The 9284-nt window shown below is 48.0% G+C and overlaps 6 protein-coding genes across 6 annotated transcripts; 2 read left to right on the forward strand and 4 right to left on the reverse strand.

Annotated features, from left to right (window-relative positions):
• Window positions 1-30: 30 nt before the first annotated feature.
• On the forward strand, window positions 31-720 carry BDR25DRAFT_355737 (uncharacterized protein; the record flags this gene model as incomplete). The annotated part of the gene is made up of 4 exons (XM_033695511.1): window positions 31-133; window positions 223-371; window positions 420-568; window positions 600-720. 4 exons carry the CDS (start codon window positions 31-33, stop codon window positions 718-720), a joined length of 522 nt encoding a protein of 173 aa, XP_033546850.1.
• A 416-nt stretch (window positions 721-1136) lies between these two features.
• Window positions 1137-2108, reverse strand: BDR25DRAFT_226673 (uncharacterized protein; the record flags this gene model as incomplete). Its single annotated transcript, XM_033685218.1, has 2 exons — window positions 1137-1687; window positions 1817-2108. The coding sequence occupies 2 exons, from the start codon at window positions 2106-2108 to the stop codon at window positions 1137-1139; spliced, it is 843 nt and encodes a 280-aa protein (XP_033546851.1).
• Window positions 2109-2490: 382 nt separating this feature from the next.
• Window positions 2491-4058, forward strand: BDR25DRAFT_36005 (uncharacterized protein). Its single transcript, XM_033696188.1, has 4 exons — window positions 2491-2924; window positions 2974-3006; window positions 3058-3626; window positions 3678-4058. Exons 1-4 carry the CDS (start codon window positions 2524-2526, stop codon window positions 3941-3943), a joined length of 1269 nt encoding a protein of 422 aa, XP_033546852.1. The 5' UTR covers window positions 2491-2523; the 3' UTR covers window positions 3944-4058.
• A 19-nt stretch (window positions 4059-4077) lies between these two features.
• BDR25DRAFT_355740 (uncharacterized protein) lies at window positions 4078-4799 on the reverse strand (the record flags this gene model as incomplete). The annotated part of the gene is made up of 5 exons (XM_033695512.1): window positions 4078-4270; window positions 4330-4484; window positions 4532-4607; window positions 4646-4715; window positions 4769-4799. The coding sequence occupies 5 exons, from the start codon at window positions 4797-4799 to the stop codon at window positions 4078-4080; spliced, it is 525 nt and encodes a 174-aa protein (XP_033546853.1).
• A 905-nt stretch (window positions 4800-5704) lies between these two features.
• Window positions 5705-6608, reverse strand: BDR25DRAFT_36011 (uncharacterized protein). Its single transcript, XM_033696196.1, has 2 exons — window positions 6088-6608; window positions 5705-6032 (listed from the first exon to the last, which is right to left on the reverse strand). Exons 1-2 carry the CDS (start codon window positions 6389-6391, stop codon window positions 5875-5877), a joined length of 462 nt encoding a protein of 153 aa, XP_033546854.1. The 5' UTR covers window positions 6392-6608; the 3' UTR covers window positions 5705-5874.
• Window positions 6609-7511: 903 nt separating this feature from the next.
• On the reverse strand, window positions 7512-8993 carry BDR25DRAFT_343256 (uncharacterized protein). Its single transcript, XM_033693813.1, has one exon. It carries the CDS (start codon window positions 8948-8950, stop codon window positions 7697-7699), a length of 1254 nt encoding a protein of 417 aa, XP_033546855.1. The 5' UTR covers window positions 8951-8993; the 3' UTR covers window positions 7512-7696.
• Window positions 8994-9284: the final 291 nt, after the last annotated feature.

A 9284-nucleotide genomic window follows, 5' to 3' on the forward strand; every position in this document is an offset into this window, starting at 1 on the left:
GATAAAGACCACCCTGATGCAATCGCTTCCATGATCGAATTCTTCCACCGGCTAGAATACAATGTGACTGGCTGTCGTAGGTCAATGTTCCTAAAACACCTTCGTGTCGATATGGGTGCAGACAAGTATATGTGTTTGCAGTGTTACTGCAGCCGACCATATCTATTTGCTGCCTAAGCTCACTCTATAATCTTTATAAAACACCTAGATACACTCTTTTAGCAATAAACCCAGTTCCACATGATCTCTGCGTCCCATCAAGCTTCAGAATATGGCAGATAACTTGGTTTCATGTGCTAGGAGAGATACGTCGTTTGATATATGAACGCATAGTGATGTGCGACTTCGTTGTCTTTGACTTTGCGATTAAGGTCCTCTTTAAGAGGAAGAAAGAATTTACTCTCGAACCGCTCGAACAGTCCAAGCAGTTTGACGACCCCGGTCAAAATGATAAGGCTCAGAGCCAGCCTCACAGTACATGGTTATCCAAGTTGAACACTGTTTGCGATGCTAGTTCTTGCCAGCTGAAAGTCAACCCTTCAATTGACAGGGTCAGGGAAGTTTTACTGTTGGCTTTCGTCGCCACCTGGGAGGGAAAGCAAACCCGGTATCCAAGCCCAACGGGGTGAGCTAGCCAAGATCACGGAAGCATCCCAGCATTTCGGAGCTGAACTTGCCACGAGAGCTCTCAAGGAAGATATAACACACCTCGATCTTTAGGGGGGGGATCTAATTAATGTAAGTCACAGAGACTCGGAGCTAATACATAGTCCGACTGCTCACAGACTAATGTGTATAGGAATCTAAGTATAGCCGATACAAGACTTCAAGGTGGGACTGCATGTTGAAAGGGACTCGCCCCCGCGGGGAATGGAGCTTCGGTGTAACGGGCGGCCCCTCTCTCATTTTTCTCTTTCGATAGTAAAATCAACAGTCAATCGACGAGGTGAAGCTCTGGTATCTCAAGTAATAAATCCGCAAATGTGTACATCTACTTGTTACAACCCCTTGTAACCGGGCTACTTCGGGCTCGATACTCTTGTGAATAAACTTTCACTTATTATGATGGAATCTTCGCACAGAGAAACTGGTAACAACTTTATCCAAGACCGTATTTTATCACGATCGAGAAGGTTTCAATCCTTGCTATCCGCACTACCAATGAAAACGGCCTCCACAGCGGCGAGGGCAATGGTAGCTGCAAATACCTCGATTCGGCGGGCGTCAGTAAACATTGAGAGTACCGCCGCAAATACGGCGGAAATGCCAATCGAGATATAAATTCTCTTCAAAAGATCCTTTTCAAAATACAACCCCAAGATAATGAGCATGGGTATGGTCGACGCGATCGTCGTTGAGATCACCTTTGTAGCTTTATTGAGTCGTCTTTTGCCGTAATCGATCAGTCCAGTTTCCTCGTCGACGACTCGCTCGCTTGCTCTTTTCCGCTTGTGTCCCAAAATGCGATGATATAAGGAAACTGGACCCGATGCAATCCATTCTGTGAACATGTCTTGGTCGGGTAGGGGGATGCCGAAGCCGACCAAATCTCGCTTGTGTTGTGAATGCCATGTGAACGCCTCACTACCTTTGAGGAAGTTCTTCCCACCTTGGGAGTCTCGGAGCCATTCTTGGAGGCATTTGAGATTAGCGGTGGGTGGGGATTCAAGCTTCGATATGTTGGCAACTATTGACAAGTCAGTGTGTGCAGTTGCGTTTGTGCACCGACTCTCTCGCCTTCAAGTAGTCTTATGTCTGTAATGTTGTTTAGCTAAAACTGAGCGCCATTTCCCCAAAGCAGGTGATCAAATCTTACTGTACTCGTGTATCTTTGCTCGAATCTCCATCAGTTTAGTGTACTGAAAATCATTCGTGGAGGCTCTAGAGCTGAATAAGCTTTGGAAGTCGAGCGCGAAATCCTTTCCACTCTTGAAGTCATCTTTGCAGATGGAGTAGAATTCATCGCGAAGCTCAATCAATTCAGCTTGATAACTCATCAGGCTGAGTACATTGAGATCGCCAAATTTCCGGAAGATAGCCAAGTCATTACTCTGTCCCATCATCTCTGCTAGCTTATGGTAGCCTTCCCGGTGGTAGTCGGAACTCATGATGCTTTGCAACCTCGGAATAATAAAACCAGGCAGGTCACTGGGGGATGAACCGAAGATCGTTATTCTGACTGCGTGCATGCGTGTGTGCGTGCTTTCCTTTGCAAGAATCTGTTCCAAAAATAGCTGAGCTGAAAATGAGGCCGCCTCAAATATTCACCAGTTTCCTGGGCGTTTGACGATCATTGGGTGGCTGCATATGCAGAAAACAGTCTGTAGGCAACCATCGCATGCAGTCGCGAATACTTTCTGTTGGTTTGTCAGAAGGTCAAGCCACTTTTGCCTGAGGCGCACCCGTTGAAAACGAGTGGCGGGTGAGAATCGGGCGGAAGTGTATAAAGCCTCGCTGACGTTCGACTGTTGTGGATCAAACGGTCCAAAATTCTGCCCCACAATACGCTACCGGGAAACAATTATGGAGCCTCTCGGCGTCTTGTCCATAATTGGATTTATTGGCACCGTTGCGGGGTTTGCTGAGTTGGGGTTTCGAGGGAATCATGTCGCCAAAAAGATGAGGGAGCAGTTGATGAGACAACAGTCTGAAGCAGACGTCATCCGGCTTGTTCTTCAGGAGGCCATCCGTGGCTCATCTCTTTACGGAGCACCAACAGATGCAATGGACAGGACCATGCTTTTGTGCGCTAAGCTTTCCAAGAGACTGGACTCGGAGTTGCAACATGTCGAAGGATGCCTTGACCAACGAGGCTGGAGACGGTTGAGGGGTTTGGGAAAAGCGATGACTCGCACAAATGAACGGAGATATGCTTACGAAGCATTTCGAGACGCGGTCTTACTACTCCGAGAGCTAGGAGACAGGTGCGTTCGAGCGTGGCTGAATTGATTCAGAGCTAATGGACGAGCTCAGTTGCAATACCGGTCGCCAACTGAGCTCGATGATGTAAGTAGGCTCGAGACCTATCCGACTTGAACTACCCTCACTAGTTAGTAGGGCCGATCTCTCCGATGTACGGGTTGAATCAGAAATCGACGAAGACTCCGACTCAATTCAGAAGTGGGATCCAGGGGAATATCAGGAAAGAACTGGGCTGAATCTAGACGACCTAACATTGTCGAATCCTAATTTGGATAGCGATCGGCCATTATTAAAAACTCTGGCTGCTTCCAACTACACTTTCGACGCCAGAATAAGCTTGGTGAAGGGGAGCCAAATAAGCTATATCCCCGTTCGCGGACTATGGGATACCGGAAGCGACGCCTTTTTCATCTCCAAAACGATTCTGGATCGAGCAAACATCGGAGAAGAGGACATGACTCGCCTCGAAGAAACGCATACCTACCACGGCATTGGCAGCGCAAGCTTCTCTCCAGCTTTCAGTATAGATCTAACATGGCATATCAGACGTAATATGAATTCTCGCAGAGACACCTTTTATGTCACAGAGGAGGAAATTTTCGATATTCTTGTACCATATACATTAAGCATAGGTGTAAGATCTACGACGATTGGGAAAGAGGGCCGGAACGCATTAATATTGCAACTTCGACCGAAGAAAAAGGGTAAGCAACGAATCCTTTCACGCACCGGGCAAAGCTAAGTGAATGCCGCAGCGCACAAAAAACAGGAGCTCGAAAAAGAGGAACACAACAATGTAGCCGCCGAATCCGCAAGGAAGGTGAAAGAAGAGAAACTGCGCAAAGAGAGGCGGAGGATAATCGAAGAACGCGAAAGGGCAGCCGCCTTGAACGCCTCGCAAGGCAACACACAAAGCATCACACAACTGAGTGCCCTACCAAGCACACCTTCAAGTGCTCCGAACAACGCACAAAACAACACACAAACGCATACATCACCAAATTCACCGACGACAGCATGATCCATCTAGACGCAGACTGCTTAGCGAAATGACACATAATCAGGAACCTACTTGTAGCGCTTTCGGGAAGTCACGGGGGGCTTGCATGTGCTTAATAGAGAACTGGAGAATTCACAGCGTTATATTTAAGATAATTAGGAATTCGGTTTCGCTTCATTAATGGATTCCTTTTTTGTTATCAAAGTCCACCATTCTAAACAATTATCTATCCCAATGCCCTTTCCATAACTCCACCTCCAGGTCCCCTTCCAATTTCTTAACATCAAAATCCCCGCCCAAGACCCAATATTCTCATACCGTTCATACGATTCATACAGCACGCCCTCCCTGCCGGCTCCGCAACAGTGCTAAGCTCCCAAGCGGGATCTCCTGGAGCTTGCGGGAACCAATATTGTTGGCCCGAGGCATGGACAACCAGTTTCGTGGGTTCATCGTCAAAGGAGGGCGAGGCAGATAATGGTGCGAATACTGATATCGGGGCCTCGCTGCATATTGTCGAGGCTTGAGAGGCTCGTGACCCGTTCGTAAGAACCAGGTTCCCCTAGCTACGCGATGGACGTGCGGGTTTCAAAGAAGTTTTAGGCATACAAGCGACACACTGTTTGGGTCGCTAGCTATGTTTCGGTAGCCCATGAACTCATGGGTTTGTGGTGTTGGTGAATGGCTTCTTGTTGTGAAGAATAGACGTCTTAGTATTACTACCAAAGCCTCCCTTCCGCTTTTGAACTCGATTCGCCTTCCAGTTTGTCATTTTGTGTAAAATTGCCTGGATCTAAGACTCCTCCCTTCGCCCTTTAGTTCAACACTCTAAGCTCAACATAGCACAAGCGTACGGCAGCATCTTAGCCCTAGGCATCACCGCCCCGTAACACGTATACAGGCTTAGATTAAGCGTATGCCTAGACATGTACGGGAAGTTATTAGGCTTAAAGGTGGTAACAAGTATAAAAAGGGAAAAGATCATACCTAGAGAACCTATTAGCCTAATTCAAAGTGTGGCTTTTTTAGTACCATAGCGTGGGCTAAGACTTTTGCAAGGCGTATCTGTAGTCAGCGCCCACCTATCACTTTATGCACAAGATTCTGTACGAAAAAGATGTTCAAATCTAGGTAGCTTCCATGAAATGAAAAGCTATGAAAGGAGACTAGTTCCGTCTTGGATCAGCAAAGCGAGCGGGCGAGGGGAGAGTTAAAGGGTGCAACATGCAGGCTATATAGATGAGGAAATAGCTAAGACTCGGAGCGGTTCTTAATCGCTGCCTAATTGTCGCGTAGCTAAAGCTATAACTTCTATGCTAACCTGTATTATACTAAATGCGTTGCATGTTGTTGAATCAGAACGGAAGAAAAGCATCTCCTTGGTTAAGGCAAACCTTGAGCAAAGCACTATTATGCACAGAGCAACATCTTAACAGCCAAGAGAGTTATAGCTGTTAGTTTGTGCACAGTAATCCATTTAGAGTTCACAGCGCAGCAAGCGAGGGCGCTAACCGAGAGTTTGACCGACTCGCACTGTGAAATTTGTCCAGTGGTAAATCACATCTCTGTGAAATGGCGCCTTACTAGATATGTAAGACATTCGCTCACAGGCAGATTCAAACTTTGTTGCAGCTGTGCTCGAACAGAAACCGATTTTCCTCGCGACTGGAGGATCAGCTCTACGATGATTGCAAGACAACGGTACGGGTGTGTTGAATGCATACTCAAAAACTTGAAGTAACATTTCGACTTCACATCTTCTCCTGCCAATCTGGGATACAGAAAACATTTCTCATTTCTTTAATACACGGTTAAATTTAAACATCGGAGAAGGTTAACACCAAATCTAGCCATCAGCCTTTATCTCACTCCACTCCAAACGCATTTTCCAAACATCTTAACGTCCACCAAGTCCACGCACCAAACACGAAGACCTCTCACAATCCTCCTGCTTAGTGCTTCTTCGCCTTGCACGACTTCCCAGTGGCAGGGGCTGCGTTGCCGGCATTTGCATTACCAGTGTTGGCGTTCCCGGCATTGCCATTGCCATTGCCAGCATTCGCGTTACCAGCATTGGCAGCGGCACCAGAGCTTGCAGCATCACACTGATCTATTACACCCATTAGCACAGCACTTTAAACTCCCTCCATTCCATCATGACATACCTTTCTGACCCTGGCAATCATTGACACTCAACCCCGCCGCACCCCCATTCGCAGCATTCGCGCACGCGTTAAACTGCTGATCACAGCTGCGCTGCAATGCAGCCCCAATATTCACGAAGGTGTCACCCTTAACTTGGAACGGGCGGTCTGGGTTTCCAGAGTCGACCACAGGGGTTGCGGCAATGCCGTTTAGTGCGCCGGTAAAGGTTTGGAGGTTTGCGGCGCGGGGGACGACGGCGGGGCGACGGGCAGGCGCCGCGAAAGAGAGAGAGATAATGGCGGCGACGATCAGGGTGGTCTTCATTTTGGCGGTGGTGGTGGTAATGGTAGTGTTGGATTTAAGAATACTTGGCTGGGTAGTTTGCTAAAGAATGGATTCCAGATCGCAAAAACGAGTTTCCAGACTCAAAAGAATGTAAATCGCCGAGGCGAAGTTGAGAACGAAAGACGGTAGGAAACTGGGTAGGAAAGTTGGTCACTTGATCAGTTGAGGAGAAAAGAAACTGTTCCATCGCGGCGGCTGACCCGATATTTATGCAACGGCTCCAGGTCTACAGCCTTGTATCTGATGCCGAGGAAGGCGTTCGCGAGCATCGAACGACGCACCCCTTTTCTGTGCCAGCTTCGTGCGAAGCTCGTGGTGAGACCATTGACAGTCGCCACAGCCGCCTCCGGAGGCTCCTTAACTCCTAGTAATATCCTAGGAACGTTGTGCTGACGGGCCAGGAATGGTGGGTAGAACTGAGTCAAGCTTTGATGGCTGGGAAGCTTGGCTCAAATGTTACTAACCGGACGAATGATAAAGAGGATACAGAGGAGAGTGAAGGCGGCTAGTCCCTGGTGTTGTCTGAGAGTGGGTTTGGGACTTGCGCGATGCAGAGATCTGAGGATGCATTGACGTTTCGGGTCAGCATCCGAGAATTTCGTCAACTTCGAAGCGAAGCGCTCAGTCGGGCCTGTTTGTAAATGCAGAGATTGTTTGGGTTGCAAGAAAGGAGACAACTATGCGATGCAGATTTGCGAAAGATATTCTGGTAAGAGGCACAACCAAAGGAATTTCTAAGAAGACTTTCGGTGAGGAGTTCACGTTCAGGTTCACTAAGGTTTTCGTTGTGACCTGTCATATCCCTGTCGCCGATCACGCAAGGCCTGAGGCATCTCATGAAGGAGGACCACCTCGAACCTCGAATACCTTCCACCAATCTAGAGACTAGAAATGCCGCCCTTGGGGCTTAGTAAGAAAACAACAGTGTTGCAAAGTTTATTCAAACGCATAAGAAAACACCCTGGGGAGCCTGTTCGAAAATTCAAGGGAAAACTGGGACGCTGGGTCAGACCTGCCATCCTGGTAGCGAGATTGGCGGCCCTTTTCTTCGGATAAATAGTGAGCAAAATTAGCTGTGAGTACTTTGAATGTTCTTCTTCTTATTTGTGCTGTGTACCAGATGGTTGCCAAACCTGCTAGCCATTTGTGATATTTTGTCATTTATTTTATTGAACTTCGTTCTAAGATTTGACGACATCCGAAGGTGGCATTGAGGCAAGCTATTCCTCCTCCGTCAAGTATGGGTCTTCCTGAAATCACCCACCCATCTTCTTGCTTAAATCCTCATGCAGCCGGCTTCCTCCATAGTACCGCAGCAGTCGAGCAGTGCCCCTCAAGACTTAGATCTTCTAGCCAGCCTTGGTCTGGTAACTGGGCGTGGGCCTGGTAATTCTTCCCCGGATCAAGGAGAAGAGCGTCAAGTACGTACGCTCTTGCAGAATCGTCGTCGCCTAATGCAAGGGATACGTTAGCTGCTTTAATCGACAGAGCGACTTGGGCTTTTTTGAAGGCTTCTCTCCACTCCTCAGGATCTGTTTCAGTAGGAGGAGAATCCAAGGACCGAACTTTTTGACTCAAGTACACAATCCCTTCTTCTGCGGCACATCGAGCCTTGCGGTAGCAAATCGAAGCAATAGAAGGAGAACGCTTGGCGGCCATAACGTAGCCCTGGGCCAGGGTGCAGTACAATTCAGAAGCCATCAAGAACCAGGCCCTCCCGGTAATGTTGCAGCTATGGCCGAGTTCCAGAAACCTGTAGTCATGACACACCCAGAAGATGTCAATGAATCGCAACAACAATTTAGGGATTTCGGTGACCTGAGCCTCTGGTATGTCTTCCTCGACACCGTGACCGTCCTCGCCTTCATGCTCCACGCGCATTCTGAATTGAACACGGTCTTTGTATGCTATCAACCCCAGATGAAACAAACGGCATGCGATGTTGAAAGTGGTAACGCAATCACGGTTCATTGCCATGCGATACTCGTCATCCACCGGGCCATCGATCTGCACAGCTTGGAATTTAGGGACCCGCTCTGCTGCCAGAAATCGACCAAACAGTAGTTTAGATGCTCGGGAAACTGTGTACCGAAATGTATTTCTAACCTCAAATCGGACAACTACAGATTCCCGCAGCCCCCTGGCAAGGTAAGGTAGAGCTTGAGATGAGGCGACGAAAATCGGGGTACTTTTCGAAGGTATCTGAGTGTCTAAGTCTAGAAACTCCGCCATCATCGCAAATCGATGGGTTTGTGCAATCCTAGAAGGATGCTTGATCTCGATTAATGGGGTCCGTGCTCGTGGAAGTTTGTTGAAGAGGTCTGGAGAATTGGTAGTGATGATTGTGAAAAGATTGCTAGCGTATAGAATATTGCTACTCTCGGCATATATTTGCCTGTTGGTGTAGAGTACATTGATGGAGGGACACTCTTGCGTGATGGTTTCCTTGTCAACTTGGACTACGGGAGGGACTAGAAGTTCGGTGTAGATTTGATCGCGGATAGAAACCGGTAAATCGAGGATCTGACGTCTAGCCATGCCATAAGATGGTGCTCTGCGGAAGCTTGAAATAATATGTCAGGGAAGAAGGGGAGACAAAGTGCGCGAAGATTCGAGACTAGGAAGAAGTGCGGTGCAGGAATCGTAGCGAGGGTTAACGTAAGCCACTACTCACCTGGCCACACCACTCATCCGGCAGCCCCACCAAAATCAACGCGACTCTCTCAACTAAAATGCCTCTACCACCACAGCAACAGCTCCAATCAGCGTAAAAAGAAGGCAGATTACTTCTAGCTGTCTCTGTCCTTTAACGCCACCCAGATCTGTCTATTAATCGCGTTGCAGCTCTATATAACACGCCTTGATCGTCGCT

This window comes from Lindgomyces ingoldianus (assembly GCF_010093535.1).
Source record: "Lindgomyces ingoldianus strain ATCC 200398 unplaced genomic scaffold BDR25scaffold_18, whole genome shotgun sequence".
Lineage (NCBI taxonomy): Eukaryota > Fungi > Ascomycota > Dothideomycetes > Pleosporales > Lindgomycetaceae > Lindgomyces > Lindgomyces ingoldianus.

What these genes read in the sequence shown, in the direction of transcription:
- BDR25DRAFT_36005 (XM_033696188.1), top strand. Translation starts at nt 2,524, where the DNA reads ATGGAGCCTCTCGGCGTCTTGTCCATAATTGGATTTATTGGCACCGTT. An exon ending in CGCCAACTGAGCTCGATGAT is followed by an intron (nt 3,007 to 3,057) that starts GTAAGTAGGCTC and finishes ACTAGTTAGTAG; the next exon opens with GGCCGATCTCTCCGATGTAC. An exon ending in ACTTCGACCGAAGAAAAAGG is followed by an intron (nt 3,627 to 3,677) that starts GTAAGCAACGAA and finishes TGAATGCCGCAG; the next exon opens with CGCACAAAAAACAGGAGCTC.
- BDR25DRAFT_36011 (XM_033696196.1), bottom strand. Translation starts at nt 6,391, where the DNA reads ATGAAGACCACCCTGATCGTCGCCGCCATTATCTCTCTCTCTTTCGCG. An exon ending in TGATTGCCAGGGTCAGAAAG is followed by an intron (nt 6,033 to 6,087) that starts GTATGTCATGAT and finishes TGGGTGTAATAG; the next exon opens with ATCAGTGTGATGCTGCAAGC.
- BDR25DRAFT_343256 (XM_033693813.1), bottom strand. Translation starts at nt 8,950, where the DNA reads ATGGCTAGACGTCAGATCCTCGATTTACCGGTTTCTATCCGCGATCAA.